General features: G+C 38.2%; 2 protein-coding genes across 4 annotated transcripts in view; one reads left to right on the forward strand and one right to left on the reverse strand.

The window, feature by feature from the left end:
• TTC3 (tetratricopeptide repeat domain 3) overlaps positions 1 to 25,821 on the forward strand; it is a 116,424-nt gene that overhangs the window by 73,729 nt on the left and 16,874 nt on the right. For 2 of the 3 annotated variants that reach the window (XM_087861793.1, XM_087861795.1), the window contains exons 30-38: positions 474 to 530; positions 1,071 to 1,144; positions 2,462 to 2,623; positions 9,670 to 10,735; positions 11,914 to 11,979; positions 12,130 to 12,279; positions 21,487 to 21,626; positions 24,523 to 24,591; positions 25,511 to 25,628. In XM_087861793.1, the coding sequence (XP_087717919.1) occupies positions 474 to 530; positions 1,071 to 1,144; positions 2,462 to 2,623; positions 9,670 to 10,735; positions 11,914 to 11,979; positions 12,130 to 12,279; positions 21,487 to 21,626; positions 24,523 to 24,591; positions 25,511 to 25,628 (1,902 nt within the window). The remainder of the gene's footprint in view (positions 1 to 473; positions 531 to 1,070; positions 1,145 to 2,461; positions 2,624 to 9,669; positions 10,736 to 11,913; positions 11,980 to 12,129; positions 12,280 to 21,486; positions 21,627 to 24,522; positions 24,592 to 25,510; positions 25,629 to 25,821) is intronic. The other variant, XM_087861794.1, reaches the window with a different exon arrangement.
• VPS26C (VPS26 endosomal protein sorting factor C) overlaps positions 1 to 25,821 on the reverse strand; it is a 130,014-nt gene that overhangs the window by 8,052 nt on the left and 96,141 nt on the right. The gene's annotated exons all lie outside the window — the stretch shown is intronic.

Below are 25,821 nucleotides of genomic sequence, written 5' to 3' on the forward strand. Positions count from 1 at the left end.
AGGTCATCTGTACTTGAAATTTTGTCTTAATCTGCTGTTGAATACTGCCCAGCTAAGTATGAAAACACAGCTAACACACCCATGGGAAGTTAAATGTCTTCCAAGTCCACTGTGCCCCCAGAATTAGCCAGGTGAAGAGTGTCTAGTTTAGCTTAGTAAAAGATATATCATTAAAATGCTGGTAGCATATAACTGGAATTACTCTAAAAGACTGATTGCTTGAAATAACATAAACCTTCTTACAAATGAGTTTAAAATGCTGGAGCAATTTTAATTATAGTCATCGTTGAGCTTTCTCTTTTCTATTAATCCTAACACTAGGGCTAATATAGTAAATGCTATTTTTGTTCAGCACTTTTGTTATTTTTGTTATATATATATTCAGCTTGTGCCTAAAAGCAGTATGGTATCTTTATTTTGAGCTTTGTAATTCTTTTATTTGCATTTTCATTGTTTCCCCCCCATTTTTCCAGTTTAATTCTGCCAAGATAAAAAATAAAGGCAAGAAAAAGAAGCCAAAAGATTCAAAGGTATAGAGTATTTTCTGTATCAATTCTTATATAAAATAATTGAATAGATAAATTAGAATTAACCAATATTGGGGGATATTTTGAAGCATTTTGTAGAGAAAGACTTTTTTTTTAAGATTTAATCTAAAGATTTGCTCCAAGCCCATGAGATAAATAGGGTGCTGTTTATTTTACGGTGGGTTCTCCTTGGCTGTCATAAATGTGGGGGCTCAGGTAAGGAGGGCAGGAGTTGAGACAGGAAACAAATATTAGGGGAGGATGAGAGCAGCTGTGTGTAAGTTCCACTAAAACTTGTCTTTTTATCTTTGACATTTAAAATTTTTTTGGAGCGTTGAAAGCTACCTGAATGTTAATTTGGGCTTACTTATGGCTGTTGGAACAGTAACTATGTGTTTCTGTACACAAGAAAAATTTAGATAAGTCTTGTATATTGGCAGTTTGCATGAATATTTATATAAGCATTCATCAGTTTTAATGCTAATTTTTTTCATGGAATTTTAAGGTAGAAAATCATTTTCGTTTTTCTGTCTTTTGAACTAGCCTATGTTAGTGGGGTCTGGAACAGCTACAGTAACAACAAATAATGAGAGTGTCACTTCAGGTGAAGACCATAAGTAAGTACAATTAAAATTTTTTTGCTTCATTTTAACTCAGGTGTATTAACTTGCACGTGGTATTAATTTAACGTAAATTAAACTTGTGTTTTATTTCCCTGACTTCACTGTCTAAAGATGTGCATCTGTTATGACAACCTGGTGTGATACATCTTGGTTGAATTTATAGCATGGCTTGTCTGCATTAAGAATTCATGCAAACTACATTAAAATCACTGGGTTAATGACATTCATTAGATCAGTTTGGAAACTTACTATGTGCAAGATAACTGTGGGAAAATCCTAGAAAATAGTCCTTAGAATGTTCAGTGAAAAGAATGTCCTATTGATAATCACTAGCATATTTGCTATAGTAGCAGAGAGGAAGATGTTTCAGAAGCTGTATATGATGTTGTGGTTTAACCTTAGATGTGAGCAATTTTCAGTGTCTAGTTGTTGAAACTTGAGTTTTCAGGAAACAAATAGACATAAGAAGAAAAAAATAGTGAGTAGCAGTGACCTTTTTATGTCCTATTCCTTTATGGACTAGAAATCCACGGTTTTTTGTTTTTTTTTTTCACATTTCTTAAAGGAGTTGTCATAACAGCTGCTTTCCCACAGTCATTTTTACGGATTCTTTAAATGGAGGAATCATTTTAAGTTAAAATAGTAAAAGCCTATACTTAGATAACACTTAGATTCCAGGTACTATTCCATTGGCTTTATAAACTCATTGAATCCACTCTTCCACCCTAAGAGGTAAGAATTATGTCCATTTGACGGATAAGGAGTCTCCTCATGCACCATATAGTTGAATGGTATGGTATGGTTGAGTGATGTGCCCAAGAGCCTGAAGCTTATAAATAGCAGAGCCAAGGAATTAAATCCAGCAATCTGGTTTTAGAACTCACACTCAAACTACCACATCTTTTTAGAATGCTAGAATGTTATATTTTAGAAAAAAAATCTTTTTAGTAAGTCTCTCAATCTCATTTTAACTGAATAGCAGTTATAATAAAATCTTTCATTTTTCTCTTTAACAAGTTACCATTAAAGTAACATTGATACTTTTAAAACCAGAAGTTTCAAAAAATTTGCTCTTGGGAGCAAGGGTAGGTACTTAATTAAAAGTGCTTACTCAGTGGTCATGCATATATATATGTGTATATATATATATGTAATTGTGGAAGGGTAACGTTTCTACATTTAATTCTCTGGTAGTGTTTTTTTGCATTGTAAAGCTGAGTAATATTACTGTCTTTATATTTATTTCAATTTAAATATTATCTGGGTTACCTCAGAAGTTTATGATTCACAAAATTGTTTTTTTATCCGCAGGCGCAGTTCTAATTCTGCAGGCCCATTTGTGGTACCTGACCACCTTCGGCAAGATGTGGAAGAATTTGAAGCTATCTACGAGCAGCACAGTAGTGAATATGTTGTCCGTAATAAGAAGCTGTGGGACATTAACCCAAAACAAAAATGTTCAACTCTGTATGAGTAAGTAGTTTAACATTCCTACAAGCATTATTTTATACTGAAGCTGCCAGTTAAAGATCTCAAGTTGTTTAATTTGTGTCCATTGTGCTTATTAAAGGAATCATTTATTGGCTCACAAACCTGAGGAAGAAAAGTATTTTTACAGCTTTTGTCACGTATTACACAGAGTTAACGGAGTGTTTTTAACTATTAAATTTAGAATCCTAATTATTATTGGTTTTGTCAGTTTGAGCTGCTTAAAATAGGTATTTTCTGTTTCTAAAACTCACCTGGTATATGCTGATAGGACCTATAAAGTTTCCAGCCATAATCTTTTTTTTTATTCATTTGAGAGCGAGAGAGAGAGAAAGAAAGTGACATATGCACACATGCACGCAGGTAGGGGGAGGGGCAGAGGAAGAGAATCTTCAAGCTGAGCATGGAACTGGACACTCTGCTTGATCTCATGACCCATGAGATCATGACCTGAGCTGAAACCAAGAGTTAGGACACTTAACTGACTGAGCCACCCAGGCGCCCCCAGCCGTAATCTTGTATCATGACTTCCAAGGCATACAGTACTCCTCCCTTATCCTTAGTTTTGCTTTCCAAGATTTCACTAACCCACTGTTAACCGTGGTCTTGAAGCCGATGGTCCTCCTGACGTATTGTCAGAAGGCAGTAGTAGCCTTACATTACATCACAGTGCCTGTGTCACTCACCTCACTTCATCTTGTCATGTAGACATTTTATCATCTCCCATCATCATAAGAAGGGTGAGTACAGTGCAATAAGATATTTTGAGAGAGAGATCACATTCACATAACTTTCATTACAGTATATTATTATAACTTCTGTTTCATCATTAGTTACTGCTGTTAATTTCTTATTGCACCTAATTTATAACTTAAACTTTATCATAAGTATGTATGCATAGGAACAAAACAGTGTAAATAGGGTTCAGTACTATCTGTGCTTTCAGGCATCCCTGGGGGTCTTGGAACATACCTCTCATTGATAAGGGTGGAGTTATACATTTGACAAGGAGTAGTATGATTATTTGATCTTACTGTTCCTTTGTTGATGGATGCGGATGTTCAGCATCTCATAAGTCCAGTGAGAAGTTAATAAGTCTGAGTGGGGTGGATAAAGTAATGGAGTAAAGAGTTCAGGAAAATCTAGGAAGCAGTTAACCATTTTGAGCTTGGTATTATTAAGGTATTGCTGCCTTCTGGGGCACCTGGGTGGCTCAGTCGTTAAGCGTCTGCCTTCAGCTCAGGTCATGATCCAGGGTCCTGGGATCGAGCCCCTCATCGGGCTCCCTGCTCAGCGGGAAGCCTGCTTCTCCATCTCCCGCTCCCCCTGCTTGTGTTCCTTCTCTTGCTGCCTCTCTGTCAAATAAATAAATAAAATCTTAAAAAAAAAAAAAAAGATATTGCTACTTTCCTTAAGAAGAGAAATTGAGGGCTAAGACCTGCAATTAAAAATTAATTTAAAAGCTAACTGTTGGGGCGCCTGGGTGGCACAGCGGTTAAGCGTCTGCCTTCGGCTCAGGGCGTGATCCCGGCGTTGTGGGATCGAGCCCCACATCAGGCTCCTCCGCTATGAGCCTGCTTCTTCCTCTCCCACTCCCCCTGCTTGTGTTCCCTCTCTCGCTGGCTGTCTCTATCCTGTTGAATAAATAAATAAATAAAAATCTTAAAAAAAAAAATAAAAGTTAACCGTTCTCCCAGAAAACCTGTCACCCATCCATAATTTAGTCATTCCTTCTATTTTCCCCAGTTGCATTATTTCTGTTCAGTCTAGTTATGCTCATAGGTCCCTCTTCATGGTTTTTCTTTAGAGTTGAAATGTTGAGCAAATCATATTTCCAGAGAACTCTCCTGGATGACCATATGGAAATAGCTATAAAACTACACTAGTATTTCTTAAAATATGGTAGGCTTTGCTTCAGGCATCCAAAACTGAAGCTAAATCGTATCATTTTGAGGGCCTTGCTTCTTAAGGAATTTATTACTGTTACAAGTGGGAGGAAATTAAACAACTTCGTGAGAAAAAAAATAGGCTGATTTGTATTTTGAGATAGAACTTAAAGTCATGAAGTTGCGGGGAGTTACATCTCAAAACAATTGTTTCTTTGAATTTTCGAAAGTAGACATGTAATGATGGGCTTAAGAATGATTTCTTTAGGGGCTCCTGGCTGGCTCAGTCAGAGGAGTGTGTGACTCTTGATCTCGGGGTTGTGAGTTCAAGCCCCATACAGGATGTACAGATTACTTAAATGAATAATTAAACAAAAACTTCAAAAAGAAAAAAAAAAGATTTCTTTTAAAAGGTGGCCAGTGGATAAAAGAAAGAAAAATGAAACTACTATAATTTTCTTTATGACAAGAGTGTAGAGTAGAAAAATTATTAGACAGGGAATCAAGAATATTGGGTTAACTGCTATTAACTTCAAGTATTTCACCGTGAAGTAGGGGATTAGACTGATTGCCGTTTAATTGACCTAATGCCCTTCCAGTTCTAACATTTTATGATTTTATATAGTTGAAGCAAATTAAATTTCAATGGGTAGTAGTCTGCATTTAGCTTTTCCTAACACCTCATTAGTGGTGGTAATTAGTCGGCCAGCATTTATTAACCATTTAGGGTTAAGCACTGTGGAAGATTGCAGAAAAAGTAGAAGATACAGTCCTTTCATGCAGCTTGCAAGTAGCAGGAGAGCTAAAATGATTATTGGTCAGGTCACAGTGTATTGCAAATAAAATTACTCTGAAATAAGGTTTATGAGCTTGTACAAAACAGTGATTTTTCAAAGGACCACAGCTGGAATAGTAGGGTGGGGATACCTTCTGAAATGTTTTCTCCATCCTTATCCCTTGCCCCTGTGCCAGCAGTGACGTGTAATTGCACTGTAGTTCGGATGACCAACCATGACCATTTCAGACACTAATGGTCATCATCGAATTATGAAAATATATGTATATATGTATGTATATATATATATATGTATATATGTGTATATATATATATATATATATATATGTATGACATAAGAACTATTAATATTTCTGGTATCATTACCTTTTTTTTTTTTTTTTAACTCCTGTCATGTGTAGTGTGCCTCCTTTTTGTCTCTGGTCCTGAAGTGCAGAGTCTGAGACTTTGAATGAGGGCAGGCAGTGATAAGAGTGGAGATGAATCTTGTGCAACTTGGCAGAAGCCGAGTCAGCCTCATCATTTCAGTTGTTATCTGGCACCTTTCATTAGAGCTCTGGCCTCTTTCATTCTGCTAGACAGTCACACCAATACCACTGTTCAGTGTGCATTGGTGGATGGATCCTAACCCCTGTAAAACACTGAAGTATTAAGAAATTATATTCATGCTATTTTGGATGCTTGTTTATCTTACAGAGATGATTTTTCAAAGCTAGAAAGATGTATAAATAGAGTTAAAGTTCATTTTGTGTTGCATTTCAAATAATAGTGACTATAAAAATTTTATTCATGATATGGTTATAATGTTTTCGTTTGGGCTAGAGACCCATGTTAAATTAAATTTTGTTCTGCTTTCGTGTTTGAAAAATTCATAGCTATTTAGCCAGTGGAAAAAATGTGGAGGCTCTATTTCTTTAAAAATTTTTTTTCTGATTGTTAAAGTAATAATATAAATTACTATGGAATTTTTTTAAATAAAGGAAAAAAATTATGAATAATTCTATCACCCAGATATAACTGCAGTTAATTTTTGGTGTATATCCTTTCAGGCTTTTAAAATGTAGGTGTGTAAAACAGAGGTTTTAAAATTTATAAACTTTTAGCATTTTACATTTTACTATATTTTATTTATATATATATTTTTAATTTTTTTAAAAGATTATTTATTTATTTATTAGACAGAGACAGAGACAGCCAGCGAGAGAGGGAACACAAGCAGGGGGAGTGGGAGAAGAAGAAGCAGGCTCCCAGCGGAGGAGCCTGACGTGGGGCTCGATCCCATAACGCCGGGATCACGCCCTGAGCCGAAGGCAGACACTTAACCGCTGTGCCACCCAGGAGCCCCTATATTTTATTTATATTTTACTATACACTCAGCTTTATCATAACCTTTTTCACTCAGAATAGTGAGCATTTTTTTCATATCCTTGACTATTCTTCAAGAACATGACTTTTATTAGTTGCTTTGTAAACATGACCAGATCTGCGCTACCATTTACATTGCTAGCTATTGAAAAGCTCATTGCTGGGGCGCCTGGGTGGCTCAGTTGGTTAAGCGACTGCCTTTGTCTCGGGTCGTGATCCCAGGGTTCTGGGATTGAGCCCCGAGTCGGGCTGCTTGCTTGGCAAGGAGCCTGCTCCTCCCTCTCCCTCTGCCTGCTATTCTGCCTGCTTGTGCACTCTCTCTCTCTCTCTGTCAAATAAATAAATAAATATTTTTTAAAAAAAGAAAGAAAAGCTCATTGCTGAATTACTTAGAGTGGTTTCCTTGTATGTGGTCTCTGTTTTTTAGTTACCCCTTTTTGGATTTAAGTGTTTTAATCCAGGTGGAAAAGCTTTGTTTTTCAATGATTCTCTTTAGTATTCATCATGGAGAGCAGAAGGTAAATACACGTACACAATTCATGAATTATTCTGCTGTTGCTTAATAGCAGCTAAATGCCAAATGGAAAGGTATCTCTCTTCAGAGAGATGGTAGAGCCGAAGTTATACCAATCAGCCGAAATCCTCAACAGGGGTTACTGATTCTGAGACTACAGTGATTTCTTTTTACCTCACTTTCCTTCAGACCCTTCTGCTTTTAGAGATTTCTCATTAAAAATGAAATTGGAGGGGCACTTGGGTGGCTCAGTTGGTTAAGCGACCAACTCTTTTTTTTTTTTTTTTTTTTAAAGATTTTATGTATTTATTTGACAGAGAAAGAGACAGCCAGCGAGAGAGGGAACACAAGCAGGATGAGTGGGAGAGGAAGAAACAGGCTCCCAGCAGAGCAGGGAGCCTGACATGGGGCTCGATCCCAGGACCCTGGGATCATGCCCTGAGCCGAAGGCAGACACTTAATGACTGAGCCACCCAGGCGCCCCATCTTTTTTTTTTTTTTTTTAATGACCAAAGGGAGTTTATTTTAGAAATGGAAGACTGATTTAACATTTTAAAATCTGTGTAACCCACCTAAGAAATCGAAGAAGAAAAACTACATTATCATCTTAGACATAGACCATACATTTGAAAAAAAAATTTTTTTATATTCTTTCCAGTTAAAAATTCTCAGCAAATTAGAAATAGAAGGAAACTTCCTAATCTGAAAGAAGAGATCTATGGAAAACCTACAACTAATATATTACATAGTGGTGAAAGACTGAATGCTGCCTTTTTTTTTTCATCTTTTTTATTCAGTTAGACACTGTAAGGTACATCATTAGTTTTTGACGTGTTCAGTGGTTCATTAGTTATGTATAACGCACAGTGCTCATCACATGTGTCCTCCTCAGTACCCGTCACCATGTCACCCCCTCCCCCTTGAAACCCTGTTTTTTTTCCGGTGGTCCATAGTCTTCATGGTTCTTCTCCCCCTTCAGATTTCCCTCCCTTCCCCTGTGGTCCTCTGTGCTATTGCTTATGTTCCACATATGAGTGAAACCATATGATAATTGTCTTTCTCTGCTTAACTTACTTCACTTAGCATAATCCTCTCCAGTTCCATCCATGTCAGTGCAAATGGTCGGTATTCATCTTTCTGATGGCTAATATTCCATTGTAGATATGTACCACATCTTCTTTATCCATTCATCTGTTGAAGGGCATCTCTAAGCAGCTGACTCTTGATTTCGGCTCAGGTCATGATCTGAGTCCTGAGATTGAGCCCCGTGTCAGTGGGGAGTCTGCTTGAGGATTTCTCTCCCTCTCCTTCTGCCCCTCCCCCCGAGTGTATTCTTGCATGCGCGCGTGTGCGCGCGCTCTCTCTCTCTCTTTAAAATAAATAAATAAAATCTTAAAATAAAAATGAAGTTTGATGGGACACTTAAAGTGAAAACAAATCTAACCTGTTACCTTGCAAAACAACACGTGTGTTGGGGAGTTTGAATTGTAGAGATTATTCTAAGGGAAAAATAGTCATCAAAAACACTTAAAGTATTTAGAGGAGCATTGCTGACGAAAAGTAGTGGCATTTGGTCTTTAACCTTCAGAATATCAGTTACTTTGAGTAGAGGTTAATCATTTTCAGAAATAGTCCTATGCCTTTTTCTCTAGCAGCATCTGTACATAAAGTGGTCTCTTTTGCTTCAAAGAAGTGTTTTTACCTTCCCCCTAAATAAGTTGTCTTCCTGGTTAGTGTTAATTTACTAAGAAAGTCCTTTGGAGATTTTTGCTCTTGAAAAAGCAAATCTTTTTGGTGGTGTGTGGTGTGTGTCTTTCTTCCTAGTTAATGCCACTGTTATAGACTGAATACCAAATTCAAATGGAAGAGTAAGGCTCTTTGAGGCTGACACAAGAGTGGGAAAAAAAAAACAGCCCCAGAACTGGAGGTAGATTAAGGGATCGCCCCATTACTGTGTGTCTGATCCTGTACTATGTTGGTTTATTGATCAGACAGGATTAATTTCAATACCTTTAAATCATTGCCTAGTCTTCAACAGAAAAATGTTAAGATTACTACATGCAAATTCCATAGGATTTTAGTGAAATTTGATGTCTTCTCATTTGACATCTTGTTACTAATATTCCTGTATAATAAATTTTCTTTTCATTACTTTTAAAATAGATTGTCTAATTATGTAATTGAAATTTATAAAATAACTTTTTAATCCCTTTTTATTCTTTTTTTTTTTTCAAAAGAAATTTTTAAGGATGATTTTCCAAGGGGTAAACAAAATTTTGCTTTTAGAGTATCATTGATTGCAGTTAGCTTTTGTCAGATTTAATATGAATATAATATGTTTGTTGGGGAGCTGTTGAGATCAGTTGGAAAAGAAACTGCTTTGGGAGAATTTTGGGGAAAATATTTTTTTCAAATGAACGTGTATAAGTACTTCCTTATAATAACACGTAAACATAATTTTTTTTCCAAGTTATTTCTCTCAGTTGTTGGAAGAGCATGGTCCCTTGGACATGAGTAATAAAATGTTCTCTGAAGAATATGAATTCTTCCCAGAAGAAACTCGACAGATACTAGAAAAAGCTGGAGGTTTGAAATCTTTTCTCCTGGGATGTCCTCGTTTTGTTGTGATTGACAACTGTATTGCATTGAAGAAAGTTGCATTGCGGCTCAAGAAAAAGAGAAAGAAGAAAAACATCAAGACAAAAGTGGAAGAAATTTCAAAAACAGGGGAGTATTTACGAGTTAAACTGCCACTGAATCCAACCGCTAGGGAATTTAAACCAGATGTAAAATCCAAACCAGGGTCTGATTTATCTTCAGCAGCAACTTCTGAGGATGCGAAGCCCAAACCTACAGCTGCAAATTCTCCCAAACCAACCTATGAGGCTGTGAAGCCGAAACCAGAGTCTGATAATTCTTCTAGATCAGTTTCTGAGGATGAGAAGCCCAAAGAAGTCTCTTCTGATTCTCCCAAACCAGTATCCGAGGAGGCAGGTCACAAGCGAGTATCCTCTAATTCTCCCAAACCAGCTTCTGAGGATGTGAAACCAACCTACTGGACTCAACCCCATTTGGTCACAGGCTCCTGTACATACCCCCCCTTTCGGGGGTTTGACATTACCCAGACACCACCAACATACGTAAATGTGTTACCGAGTGTGCCCCAGTACACTAACATTTACACACCTCTGGCCAACATGTCTTCTGAGTATCAGCTGCAGAGATCAGTGCCAGTGGTGCCATCTCTTACAGCCAGTGACAAGCCAGATGAAAGTGCTGCTGTGTATTTTGAGGGTCATCGTTTGAATGCTGAGAATGCCGCTGGTAACCAGATTGCCCCTGAAACACAGATCCTTCAGGACTCTTTGGAAGTATCAGTAAAGACACAGTGCAGCACAGATGGTGCTGATACAGCCCTGAGTGAGTCTAACAGAATCGATGGTCACTGTGGAGATTCTGCCAACAAGTGGGAAGTAAATCCAGAAAATACCGATGAAGTAACAAATATTCCACATACACAAGTGGTTGCCATACAGGTAAGGCTTAAACAGAAAAAAATCATCTTAATACTGAAGTTAAATTTTCCTTCTCATCTTTCATTGCCATAATATTTATTAAAATTCTTTTAAATAATTGACTTTATAATGGTTATGAAATCTTTTGCGTAGAAATGTTTTAAAAATATGAACCCTTTTGTAGGGCATGACAGGTAATCCAGAAAGAATTTTTGGGTCTAGTAAATAATACACTTCTTCCCTAACCAAGTTTTGTACCCTTTGAGAAATAAGATAGAGGAATCAGCAGATGGAGCGAGAACATCACCTAATAATTAATAATGGCACCACAAGGATGATGTGGTTTGTTTCTGTAGCACTTGCATGTCCCAACATCGAAACCCAACACTGGAGCACCAGCTCACCCACGCTGGTGGTATAGTAGTGCTGGACCAGGAAGCCTCCCGTCTTGGGGTGCTTGCCCCACAAGGCTTACTGCATGGAGAATGAAGGGAAAAGTGCTTTTTGCACAGGCAGCTGAAAAAAGCAAGAGTCTGGGCTTATATGTGTGACCAGTTTCTCTCAAACAGGGGAGGAATGGGGGAGTTAAAAAAAGAAAAAAAAATATGTGGAGAGATATGAGAGATGCAAATGAAAGTTGCTAACAAGCAGAGAATAAATTGACGTTCTCCTATAGTTCACTCTGTAGGGTATGAATTCATTAAACCCTTGTTGGATTATTCCCCTCCTCATTATATTTTCTGTTTTCTAAGAAAGTTTTGAAAGAACATGTTAAGGGGCTCCTGGGTGGCTCAGTTGGATAAACGTCTGCCTTCGGCTCGTGGGATGGAGTCCCCTTGTCAGAGTCCTGAGCAGGGAGCCTGCTTCTCCCTGTGCTCTTCCCCCTGTTCATGCTCTCTCACTTATGCTCTCTCTCACTCTCTTTCACTGTCTCTCTCTCTCTCTCAAATAAATGAAATCTTAAAAAAAAAAAAAAAAAACATGTTAAGAGTAATGAACCGAAGTCATTTTTATTTTTACTAATTCTAGGTGATAGCTCTTTCCTAATACAAGTATTTGTAGGAAGCATACAACATTATTAAAATTGTCAAAAAAAAAACCCTTGAAAAAATTGTGGGAATGCCTTAAAATGTCATTACATATGGATTTATTTTACTAGAGCAATTGAGATAAATATAAGTGTTTGTTTTGCCACAAAGGTGTCTTGGAATATAACACATCAAGAAGTCAATACTGAGCCATATGATCCTTTTGAGGCACAACAGGTGAGTCAAAATGAATTATCATGACATTGCCCTTGTAAATTTTCATCTGCCTTTTATTCTCCTTTGTTTATTTGAGGAGACTATTCAGAACAAGATCAAAATAGGCATTTTGAACTACTTTTAATAGATAATTTTGTAATTTACCTTTAGGGAGATATTTTACAGATTGAGAAGGAGTACCAGGTTTTACAAGAGCAGCTTAAGGAGGCATGCGAAAATTATGAGCAGAGAAAACTCAAGGGCTCAGAAGAGACCCGGGACCTGGAAGAAAAGTTGAAAAGGAACTTAGAAGAAAATAAGGTAATCAGTGTCTGAAACTTCTCTGTAGTAGCATGTGACACGATCAGGAGCATTGTTGGCTGAACAAAGGATTTTTTTTTAATGCCTCTTTAAATTTATGACATATTAAAGTGGCAGTGTTTTTGTACTGTTTTAGAACCTATACATGTTGTCGTATATGAAAAGGGCGGTGAATCTGGGTTTTCATTTATAGTTCAGTTTGCTTCATTAACTAAACCTGTGTTCTGTTGACAAGTTCTGAGTTAACCCTGGTTTATGTTGAGAAGCAGTATAGCATTAGTGGTTCATAGTGTGAGTCTTGGGGTCAGACCGGCTAGGTTCAGATGTAAGCTGGGTTCCGTACTAGTTCTCATCGGGGGCAAGTTATCTAACCTCTTTGTGCTTTAGCTTCTTATTTGGAAAATTTGGGTGATAATAGCTCCCATTTCTTGGGGTTAGATTAATACTTGTAAAGTACTTAAAACTGCCTGGTGCATAATAGGGGCTCTGTAAGTATTGCCTGCCACTGTTACTACTATTCCTACTACTGTCTTCATCTTACTCTTAAGGAAATGTGAGCATAACACGTGGAGCTTAGGCATATTAGATCTGTAAAATCACTTAGACCATTTTGTTTGAGTCTATTGATCTTGAGTTCCATTAGCTAAGGTGGATTACAGTTATATGTAATTGAGTATTGGCTATTGGAGTAATACTAATTAGTGGCAAGGCCAGATTGAATTGGTAGGGAAATGGAATTATAGATGTAGGGGAATCATAGTGCGTTTCTTTTTTAAAACTAAGGTCTTCTGTACAAATTTAACAAAGGGATGTTAGTTAATTTAAGAAAGGATGGATTTACACTTACTGTGGTAAGCATTGTCTAACATATAGAATTGTCAACTACACTTAAATTAAAAACAGAAAAAGGAAAAATTTATTCCAGGAGTCTGGATCAGTAGCTGGGGTACCATATTAAATAGAAGAAAATTTGCTTAGGTGGAACTTTAATCAGGAAATTGATGTATTGAGATTTAAGTACACCCAGCAGAAAAGGGTCCGTTTGTAAAGGTAATGTTACAGCATTCCTATTATAATAGTTACAACATTCCTGTTATAACTCATTTTCACTTGCGATGGGACTGGGGCGATTTGAAGGATGAGAGGAATTAGAAGGAACCAGGCTTTCTGGTCAGTTGCCTGGTTGAATGAGATCTTCCTAATTGGGAGAGGAGAAAATGAGCAAAAATAAAACCCTGCACAGTGACTCATAGAACACTAATTTGAATAAGTTACCTGGAGGGCTTAACAAAATAAAATATTTTTATAAACTTTCTATTGCATCAGTAAAATTCAGTTTTACTAAATCCCTATAAGAATGCCTATGGCCACCTGAGTTAAGTGAGGAGAGCAGATTTTCAGACTGCCACTGAAGGTGGGCAACTGATGAGTGAGGTTTCCTTCTCTCTGGCAGAGACTTGTCCAGCTTTGTAAACTGCTGGTCTGACTGGGTCCTGTATTTGTGCTGTTTATCAAGGGCCTCTTTGTATACCTGACCAAGAAATCCACGGTTAACCAGGTGCCCAGGGAGGAGGGCTGCTAGAGAGCCACAGCTCTGACTGGGCTGAGCTTCTGATGTATTTTCTTTTTTTACCTTCATGGAGGCTCGGGGTCTGCTTTTAGGTGGTGGTTCTCAAGAGTGTAGGCAGTCTGTTTTTTAAAAGAGCCATTATTTAGTCCCCAGATTTCAGGCCTGTTAGGTTGTTAGACTTCCCATATAAATTACAGACTCATTTCTTATCAGGACAAGTTGCTCATCTGAGCTTTTAGGTAGTTGTCCACACAGGAGTAGAAGAGATATAGCTGTGGCCATTTCCTTATGAATCATAATTATGTTCATGATCAGCCTGTGGAGGAATCTTTTATAAACATAAAAGGACATTTTTGGCTTTTATTGATTTTTCCCATGGCCTTTGACTCTCTAGTTACTGAGGTTATCAGCTAATACTTTTACTTAAAAATTGCTTGGTATTACATAATGGATGTATTAGATGCAGCATCCCTTCATACTGGAGAGAATACATAGGTAAGCCCAGGCCTCAGTCAGGTTCCCTAGGTTGAACTCCAGCACTACCATCTAATTCCTTAGTTTACCTGGTTTCTGCGACCCTTGGTTTCCTCATTAGTAATACAATCTCTACTTCATAGGTTTGTGAGGACTCACAGGGGTGTTTGGACAAGGGTGGGGTTGTCCAGAGATACTAAGTATAGTAGAAGCAAGAATTATCCCACTTAAAATGCCACTCATTCCCCTACTGAGAAAAACTGCTTAGCACATAAAAAGCATCAATGAAAATCTGAGCTAACTACTTTATATAGCTAATGGGGTTTCATTATTATGGGCTAGGAATAGATAGATAATTAATAGATAATTAGGCCAGTTATCCATTCTGTCAGAGAATACCTGTTCTAAAGCAGAGGCTCCTGTTGTTTTAATATATCTCTAACTTGTAACTGGCAGGTTGTAACTGATTGCAGTATTGCTCAAGGACGTATGTTCTTTTTAGTTTATTATGATAAAATTCACCATTTTAACCATTATAAAGTCTATAATTCATTGGTTTTCAGTAGACTCACAATGTCATATGACCATTACCACTGTCTTGTTCCAGAACCATTTCATAGCACCAAAAAGAAACCCTGTACCCATTAAGCAATCACTCCTCATCTCCCCTGGGACGTGTGTTCTCAAGGTGCTTTAATGAGATTTTCTTATAGCTAAGATGGGTATTTAAGTTGACTTTGACTCTTAAAACACAGTCAAAATAATTTTGGCCTAGAATAATTTATGGAGAAGAATTTTGGAACTTTGTCCTATTTTTAAATTAAAACAGAATCTTGGGCCTTGCCTGCCAGAAATTTCTCAGCCCCCATCTGTGTAGCGGTGTTCTCCTATTCAGTCACAATCTTTGCCAAGCTTAGCCTTTTTTAGTCTAACATTTATGGAGCTCATTATGTGCCATACTCAATTGTAAATTTTTTACTTGAATTATTTTATTTAATCTCAATCATAGTATACTAGTGTATAGTATAGTATACTAGTATTGTCTCCGTTTTACTGTTAAGGAAATGGAGGCAGGAGCAGCTAATGCAACTTGCTCAAGTCATACCAGTACTAAGGGGCAGAACAGTTAGCGAGTGTCAGGCTCTAGAGCCCTTGCTTTTGTCCTCCCTTAAAAGAGAATGTCAGTTCCACAACCAGTTGAAAAACATTTCGGCACTTCATGAGCAGGATAGGTGTATCAGTTAATTGCTGCCGTATAATAATGCTGAGTAACAACCACCTACAAAACCTCAGTGACATAGAACAGTAAACATCAAGTGTGTGAGTGTGTGGATTAGTTTATCCCAGTTGGGCTTGGCTGGACTGTTTCACCTTTGGGTCAGCTGGGGCTCTGTTGTCCTTGGCTGTACCTGCTCATATATGGGGTCACCATATTCTGTGTCCACCTACATCAGAGACATCAGGCCTGCACATTCTGTGAAGATCGTTGCTTGATTTTTTGCTAGTATGTTGTTGAGGATATTATCCATTATTTCATTTGACAAAATTTATTGGATGCTCCCCTCTAAAGAAGACATACCAAATGTCCAACAGAAACCTGAAAAAATGCTCAATATCACTCGACATCAGGGAAATACAAATCAAAACCACAACGAGATACCACCTGACACCAGTCAGAATGGCTAAAATTAATAAGTCAGGAAACAACAGATGTTGTCAAGGATGCAGAGAAAGGGAAACCCTCTTACACGGTTGGTGGGAATGCAATCTGGTGCAGCCACTCTGGAAAACAGTATGGAGGTTCCTCAAAAAGTTAAAAATAGAGCTACCCTATGACACATTTGCACTACTGGGTATTTATCCAAAGGATATAAATGTAGTCATTCAAAGAGGCACATGCACCCCAGTGTTCATAGCAGCAATATCTACAATAGCCAAACTATGGGAAGAGCCCAGATGTCCATTGACTGATGAATGGATAAAGAAGATGGGATACACACACACACACACACACACACACACACACACACACACACACACAATGGAATATTCCTCAGCCATCAAAAAGAATGGAATCTTGCCATTTGCAGCGATGTGATTGGAGCTAGAGGACATTATACTAAGCGAAATAAGTCAGAGAAAGACAAATACCGTATGATCTCACTTATATGTGGAACTTAAGAAACAAAACAGATGAACGTGAAGGAAGGAAAAATAAAATAATGAAATCAGAGAGGGAGACAAACCATAAGACTCTTAACTATAGAGGACAAACTAAGGGTTGCTGGAGGGGAGGTGGGTGAGGGGATGGGGTAACTAGGTGATGGGCATTAAGGAGGGCACGTGATAGAATGAGCACTGGGTGTTGTATGCAACTGATGAATCACTAAGTTCTACCTCTGAAACTAATAATACAGTATATGTTAACTAAATTGAATTTAAATAAACAATTAAAAAAAGAATAAGCCAAGCTCTGTGCTGGTCTTCCAGGATTTTTATGCAGCGCCCTCTTTATGAGACCCTAAGAAGGCGTTTCCCTCTGCTTTCACTACCTGGGCTTCTTTGTGCAGCAGATTTGTTTTTATTTTGTGGATAAAGCTCACTGTATTTCCTCTATCTTTGTCAGTCAGAAAAGTTTTAAGCTGTTTCTAAAGAATGGTTAGGGCCTTATGCCACTTTTTTTTTTTTTAAAGATTTTTATTTATTTCTTTTAAAGAGAGGGAGAGTGCATACACACAAGTGGTGGGAGGGGCAGGGGGTAGGGAAAGAGAATCTTCAGCAGACTCTGCACTTAGCGCAGAGCCCAATGCGGAGCTCAATCCCACAAACCCAAGATAATGACCTGAGCTGAAACCAAGAGTTGGCCACCAACCAGCTGAGCCACCCAGGTTCCCCATGCCATTCATTTTTATATTGCTCTCCCTCTAGTTCTATATTACCATTTTTATCTTTTTATTCTGTTTTCTTTACCTACTTAGTAATCTTTCTGTTTTGTCTTTTTTTTTTTTAAGATTTTATTTATTTATTTGAGAGAGAGAGAGAGAGATCACCAGCAGCGGGGAGAGGTAGAGAGAGAAGCAGACTCTGGGATCCCAGACCCTGGGATCATGACCTGAGCCGAAGGCAGATGCTTAACCGACTGAGCCACCGAGGTGCAGGAGTACCTCAGTTGTTTATTTTGGAACAAAGTTGAGGTTTAAGAAAAAGAGATACGGAAACCAAATGTTTTCTAATTGAGAAAAAAGCCATCAGGAACTGTTTATAATTATGTCAGTAAGCTGTGCAGATAGAGGATGCAGTTGTGTATAGTCTGTTTTTTCTTTTATTCTAGTGTTTGAAAGAAAAGGATTCAGATCCTTCTCTTTCATGTAGTCAGAGACAGACTCTGACACCTGACCTAGTTAGCATTGTGAGGCAGCTGTGTCTTTAAAGGGTGTAGTTGAAACAGCAGATGAACTCATGTAGCATCTTCTGTGGCTGAGCTGTGTGTGTGTGTGTGTGTGTGTGTGTGTGTGTGTGTGTGTGTGTGTGTGTGTAATTGTGCCTTTTGATACTGAACTCCTTTTGGTACTTGTTGCCAAGTAGGTTCTTATGCCCCAGTATAACCTTGTGGTTTCACATTATCTCCTGGCCAAGGGGCTTAATCTGAGGTGAAATCATTGAGAGTGGAAGCACCGGGTAGGTGAGAAACAAGGTTGGCTTGGTTACCAGCAGCAGGGCTTGCATATGGACACTGGTCATGGTAGTAGAAGATAACCAGGTGCAGTACAGGATTTTGTAAGTAGAGTAGACATGGTAGTCACCTCAGTGACAGTAATGATTCAGTGATTCATGGTGAAGCAGCAAGGAAAATGTGAGTAAAACTGTCCCCATGCTAGAAGGAATGTCATTGAAAAGATCATTGAACCTCTGCTGCCTGAAAACAGGTGGCCTGTGCATCTCAAAGCCAATGAAATCAACCCTGCCCCTGTGATAGGACTTGGAGTCTTCATGGACCTGGACTGTTAGCAAATCTGTCACCCAGGAACATCCTAAACTTGGCGTCTAAGGCTTAAGAGGGAGAAATGTCCTTGCTCTAAGTTGGTGTTGTCTTTGCCTGGAAGACCATCACTTCCCACAGAGTCTGTGTAGGTTGGCTTCAGGTACACCATCCTCTTTGAGGGAGGAGACCCCCAATTTTTGTATCTGAACCTATACCCTCAGTAACCTGGTCACATTCTCAGCAGTTGTTGATCTTAGTAGAATTTCAAACTGGAAAATATTAAAATTTAAACTTGTTTCTTGTAAATATTGCTCTATTCCCTGATTCACATATTATTAGAAATATTAATATAGAGAATGTTTTACTTATAAATGGCATGTATTTATAAGCATGGACCCCACCTATACCATCTGCCAGCATTGAGTGGATGATACTTTGAAAAATGACATAAAACTTTTAGAGAATCCAGAAGTTTCAGAAAGTAGCACCTGTGTAAGAAAGCTAACAAGGAAGGCTGGGTCTCATGTGGTGTTTTATCTGACCATCTGGGGAAGAGTAACCACCCCTGCTTCAAAATACAGGTTTTCACTTCTGTTTGTCACACTGCCTGAAATCCTGGTGGGTATCTCAACCAAATGCCCCGGTGACCAGGCCAGAAACATCACATTTATATTCTGAAAAGCAAACAAACTATTGGACTTGCCAAATGTATGCTGACTACCTCTAGAGAATCACTGAGGCTGAAGAGCGAAGTGTGAACACTTCTAGGCAAGCTGAGGGGGTTCTTCAGAATTCCTTAGTGCAGTCAGGTGCTTCTGAATGCTGAGAGACATGAAGAAGAGGAAAGACGTTTAAGGTATGCGCTTGGAAGGTGGGCATGCCCTGGGTCAGGGGTGCTTAAATCAAAGGTCAGGTAAAACTTGGGGGCGTTGCAGGAGAGGGGTCCTTGGAGGATGGAATGAATGCCAAAATGAAGCTACTGCAGAATCTTTTCAGGCAGGTTTCAGAGGAGGTTCTGAACTTTCCTCTTTGCCATCTCTGCACCACATTTCTGTCCCCAACATCCAGGGTAGGACTGTGTCTTATACAGTCAAATAGACTCTTCATGGTCCGGGGACTTGCCCTGTTAACTCTATAGCCCTCCTTGTATCTGGTTTACCACTGTAACCAGGAGCTTCCTGGAAGGAACTGGAGGATGTTTAACTTAATTTCTAACATGGCTTTTCATGGGGAAATGCATTCTAAGTTACAACCAACCAAGTGTTCAGCGGACTTTTGGAATAGGGTGGGAGTTGCCCATATTGGGAAAGTCTGTTTTGAGGAGCAAAGCACACCTGACTTGATCATGTGCTAATCTGTGCTAGAATCCAAGTGCCTGTTGTATAGAGAACACGACTTAGAAGCATGTTGTTCCTTTCTAACTGGTTATGTTGAAAGCTTTTTGAATTCAGTTTTTTATTCCTTTGATTTCTAGTCTCTGTCAAACACTTGTAAATCTCTGCTCTGTCCCATCAGAATGACTGCAGGGTCAAAATTGTGGAGTTGTAACATATTTTATTGTTTATTCATAGATTTATTTAAACATCTGAAGCTAGATTAACATCTCTGTTTTTATGTCCTAGCCTAGTACATCTTCTGTGCTCTCCTTTTTTGTTAATGGGATTTTTAGCTATTCATTGAAAGTAGAAACCTATCTTTAATTCTGTCAACTTCTGCTTTATGTCTTATATCCCACTTAGAAACACGGTCTCTTACCCGTCCTCTTCCTCTAAAGTTTCCTTTATTTCTTTTTATCATCACTACTGTTACCATCATCCTTATCATCTCTCACTTGGGCTATCGCAGTGAGATTTTAAAAGATTCTACCTTCGGGGCGCCTGGGTTGGCTCAGTCAGTTAAGCGTCCAACTCATGATTTCAACTCAGGTCATGGTCTTGGGGTCATGGGATCGAGCCTATGTCTGGGCTCCATGATCAGCACTGAGTCTGCTCAAGATTCTTTTTCTCCCTCTCCCTCTGCTTTCCCCCCCCACCTCGTGCTCTCTCTCTCTCTTTCAAATAAATAAATAATAAATAAAATCTTTTTTAAAAAAGATTTTTTACCTTCTTCTCCCTAGAGTTTATAACATTAAGGGTTATGATTCATATTCAGCTATGAAATCAGTTTAATGATGGTGACTGGAATTGTTCTTAATAATTGAATAGAATAGAAATATCAGAAAGTATCTCAAAAAGTTCTCTCAGTTGTGTGTGGGTACATACATACATGTATTATGTACACGTGCTATGGATCGTTACTAAAATGTATTTGTTTTTTTGGGTCACAGTAAAGAAAATGTGAAGGCCACTGTTTTGGTCTAACACTTTCACCTGCCTTCTTACCCAGTCCTAATCCATTTCTGTGTCTTTCAGAGCTATTTTTCCAAAACCAGAATCTCATCATCTCACTGCCCTGCTTGAGTCTTCACTGGCTCCCCATGGTCTACAGGACAAAATCTACCCTCCTTAGCATGACTTACAAGACCTTTCATAATTTGAACCCAAAACATCTTGGGTACCATTCTCCCTGGCCTGTCTTCATATGTCCACCTCGTATCCCAGCCACATAGTGCCTCTTGCTTTTGTTCAGACATGCCGTACTCTTATCCTTCTACCTTGCCATTCCCACTCTCCACATGGCATCTCATCTTTTTTTTTTTTAGATTTATTTATTTATTTTAGAGAGAGAGGTTAGGAAGGAGGAGCAGAGGGAGAGGGAGAGAAAAACTTAAGCAGACCCCGCACTGAGTGTGGAGCCTGATGTGGGGCTTGATCTCATGACCCTGAGATCAAGCCTAAGCTGAAACCAAGAGTCAGGTGCTTAACCGACTGAGCCACCCAGGTGTTCCTGGCATCTCATCTTTAAAGACAGAAGTTAAAAATCACTGATTTTGAGAAGCCCTTCTCCCATACCAGAGAGTCTGTCATGCCTCTGTGCCTTTTTATTTGACAGCCTCCCCCAGCCTGGTTGGTGAGAGTAGGTGAGGGCAGGTGATGCCCAGGGCTGTGTGTGTTCTGCTGAACTGGAGTCATCGATTAAGCTAACATACCACCACAGTTCTGGTCTTTGGGGCTCTTTTTTTTTTTTTTTTTTTTTAAGTAAATCTTCCTAATACTTAAGTACTTTCTAAACATGTTTTTAGATCTCAAAGACAGAATTGGATTGGTTCCTTGAAGATTTGGAAAAGGAAATAAAAAAATGGCAACAGGAGAAAAAAGAAATCCAAGAAAGTCTGAAAGCACTAACGAAGAAAATGAGAAAGGTTTTAAATGCCAGCGAGACGTAAGTAACAACTGAAAGGCAATGATTTTTATCGCCTTTTTTTTTAATTGGGGTTCTTTTGTTAACATTTTTGATACTCAATTTCAGACTGTCAGGTAAAGTACAAATTTAAATATGTTTTCATCTCATTTTAGAGAACACTCATTGGGGAATAATCTTACCTAAAACTTTTCCTACACCTGCCGTGTTGACAGATTAAGTGGGACTGTTAATCAGCAAAGAACTGACTTCCTTCTAGTCGGGATACCACCCCTTACTGTGAACATTACCTTTGACCCATTTTTTCCTTGTCTGTAAAGTAAGGGGCTTGGTCTAGATCTAAGGTTCTTACCTACACTAGGATTCTGTGATGATTATTTATCATTACTTTCAGCTTGAATCTTTAAATTATTAAAATTTGGTCTTGTGATATGAAGGATTTGGTAATGCATACAGGTAATACAATTGTCAGATGGGCCATGTTTGTTTTAAGATTCTCTGTGATCCTTCCTAACTCCCCCCTCCCTAAAAAGTGATACGTCGTATGATTCCTCAGCTTAATTGTTACCTACCACCATGTAACAAAACACCCAAACTTGGTGGTTTAAACTAACGGCCATTTTATTTGTTCCTGATCTTGGAACTTGGGGTGAGTTCCACTGGGCTGCTATGCTGGTCTTTCCATGGTTCCTCATGTGGCTGGGAATTGGCTGGGGGCTAGGCTCAGCTGGGCCTTTTCTCTCCATGTAGTTTCAGGGTTGCTCCCTTTCCATGTGACTTTTATCTATATGGTCTCTCCATGTGGCATGTGGTCTCCAGCATAGTAGACAGGCTTCTTATGTGGTACCAAAGGGCTTCAAGGGTACAGGAGTGGAAGCTGCCATGTCTTCTGAAGGTTTGGGCCCAGAACTGTGAGAACATCACTCCCACCACATTCTGTTCTGTAAAGCAAGTGGCAGGTCTACTTTAGATTTAAGGGCATGAAGAATGGGAGGCATGGTGCACTTGGGGCCACACTAGCACACTCACTGTTCAGGATTAGTGCTTTTTCCATTGCCATCCCACATGATCAGACGACTTTTATTATTAAAGTCTTGCTAGCATTACATTAGGGCAGTTTTTAGGTGGTCCTTAAAAGAACGATGACATATAAAACACTGCCATGGCATGCCATCTTGAGTATGCTCAGAGTGGAGTAGTTCCATCAGAACACGCTTATGGAAGTGATAATGTCTGTAAAGCTCTTTACAGTATCTCCCACATTCTCCCATAGTTTTCACTTTCCGTGGTTTCAGTTACTCCCAATCACCCACAGTCCAGAAGCTCAGATGATCCCCCTTCTGACATGTTTTCAGGGGGTCAGTATTAGCCTACCACTGCGTCACACACCTCACCTCATCTCACCACATAGGCATTTCATCTCACGTCATCACAGGAAGGGTGAGTACAGTGCATTAAGATGTTTTGAGAAAGACCACATTCATATAACTTTCATTACAGTATCTTGTTATAACTGTTCTAATTTATTATTAGTTATTGTTGTTAATCTCTTACTATGCCTGATTTACAACTTGAACTTTATCATAGGTAAGTATGTGTAGGAAGAAACATAAGGTTGGTACAATCTGTGGTTTCAGGCATCCGTGGGGTGGTCTTAGAACCTATCACTCCATGGATAAAAGGGGGACTGTTATGCCTCTTAATATTTGAGCATGCCAGTAGTTAAGTTAGTCAAAAATTCAGAAATGTTTATATTTAATATATATTTTTGCATGCTCAACTGAAGTTTACTGTCAAACTAGGTAAAATAAATGAGGCTGTTATAAAAAAAATTTTTCTGTACTAGCATAAAAATTAACCGTTTCCGTTGAGGAATAAACCTTTTAATGATTTTTTTCACTTTATTAATATTTTTTTGCTTTTTTCTGTCCCAGTTTAAAGATAAGCTACGGACTTCTCTGCGTGTATTGTTTTTGCACTTTGCAGATAAATGATTTTTTTTTTTAAAGATTTTTTAATTTATTTATTCGACAGAGATAGAGACAGCCAGTGAGAGAGGGAACACAAGCAGGGGGAGTGGGAGAGTAAGAAGCAGGCTCATAGCAGAGGAGCCTGATGTGGGGCTCGATCCCAGAACGCCGGGATCACTCCCTGAGCCGAAGGCAGACGCTTAACTGCTGTGCCACCCAGGCGCCCCTGCAGATAAATGATTTAAATCTAAATTTTTTTATTTTAGATTTTAAAATAAAATCTTAAAACCCTTTGGATCTCTTAGAGAAATACAAAGGATATGAGAAATGATTGCTGTCCAGTACTGAGTACTTAGAGGAGGACGTTGTTTGCAAAAGAAATGAAAATGGCATTTAAACGTTTAGGTTCTTAATGGAAATGTTGGAATTTTTAGCAAGTAGAGACGACGAAAAGTTGTGTGGGAGAGAATGAAAGAAGAGGCAGAGTCCATCTTGTGCAGGGTTTTGCTTTAAAATCAAAGATTTTAAAACTTCGTTTTGCAGGGTTATCAGACTGGATATGTGTGTTAACTGGGCTTTAAGTTCTGTTTAAAGACTTAGAAGGCTCTTTTCATTTTGAATGAGACCCACTGGTTATACTGATGATGATGGAGAACACCTGCACACTTCTGGGTCATATTAAACCACCCTGGGGGCACCCCTTGAAGTGAACTGAGATAGGGTGGTCTATACTGCAAGCATATAACCTTGGGTGAAGGAAAGGTTTCTGCCCTCCAGGCGTGAAAGGAAAACAACCCAGATTTTTTGCCTATTTAGAAGATATTAGAAATGAAATCAAAATGTAGAAATTTGCAAAGAATTAAAAAAATGCGTGGAATTTACTGTGTGGGATCGTGTCTTTAAGAATATTTCAAAATTAATTAAAATTTGGTGATTTTCTTTCATAGATATGCCCAGAAAATTGATGGAACGGATAAGGAACATGAATTACTTCTGGATCAGTCCCTTGAAATCAGGCAAATTAAGCTTAAATTTGTTTTTACTATCTTATTATACTTTTAATACCAGAGGCACCAACACACTAGGCTTCTAAGTCTATTGTTGTGGCTTGTCTATTTTTTATAAATAATTATGTCTCTGTTCTTTATTTCTGTTTATGTTATTCTTTAATATTTAAATAAGTTTATTCTTTGAGTATTTTTATTTTATGATATTCCTACTACTATATTTCACATTGTCAGTATAAAAATCCTGAATTTATTATTTTTTTTATTTATTATTCTGAAACTAAAAGTGTGTTTTTAAAACTTTTGTATTACTTAAAATAACAATCTCTATTATAGTAGTTTGTTGCTCTACAATTGTAAGTTTATTGAAGATTTTTATTATGAACCTATAAAAAGTTTCCTTTTAACCTTTAGTAATGGAAATAATGTGTTTACATACTGGTAGCCAATATATCCAGTAGTTAAGCAGTTGTGTTCCACGTTTCTCGTTGAATATTGTTTCATGTACACATTTCCATTCACGTCATGATTCATGGCCTCTTTTTTTTAACTCTTATAAACATATTGCCATGAATAACTTTGTACAGATCACTTTTTTCCTTTGCATTATTTCCTTGTAATGTCAGAATAGAATTTCTCACTGAAAGGATGAGGGATGTTCTATAAAGCTTATTAATATAGCCAGATTGTACCCCACCTACCCTCATAAAAATGATGAACCGGTTTCTCAGCATTTCCACCAAACACTCAATTTTAATTTTATATGTTTCTTTGACATTTATGAAGCAGAAAAAGGACATATGAGTCTGTGTATTAAATAGTCAAATACTAGGCAAGAAGTTACTTTAGAGGATGTTATGTAAGTCTTTCTGTGGCATGATTCAAAGCTAGACCTTTGGTTATCTTACTGTTTTTTTTTTTTTTCAAGTTTTTTTCTCAATGTTTGCAGTAATACATTTACAAATGAGATAATGAAAGTAGAAGAATGTATAAAGAAAGGGAAGGAGAATTATGAAGAGAGTCTTCAAAGAGCTGTGGCTGCAGAGGTGAGTCTAAGATACTTGGTGACTGACAGATACAGCAACATACGTTTGCTTTGTGTTTAATTGCATATGAGGCATAACAGCATTGCCAAAAGGTGTGGATGGGGGTTATCCCATCACCCATAATCCTACCTCCCAGAAATAGCTACTTTTTCCTTGCCTGTCACTTTTTAATGTTTTTTTTTTTTTACCCTTA

This window comes from Ursus americanus, chromosome 4 (assembly GCF_024610735.1).
Source record: "Ursus americanus isolate L20-20 chromosome 4, mUrsAme1.1.p, whole genome shotgun sequence".
In the NCBI taxonomy this organism is placed as follows: Eukaryota; Metazoa; Chordata; class Mammalia; order Carnivora; family Ursidae; genus Ursus; species Ursus americanus.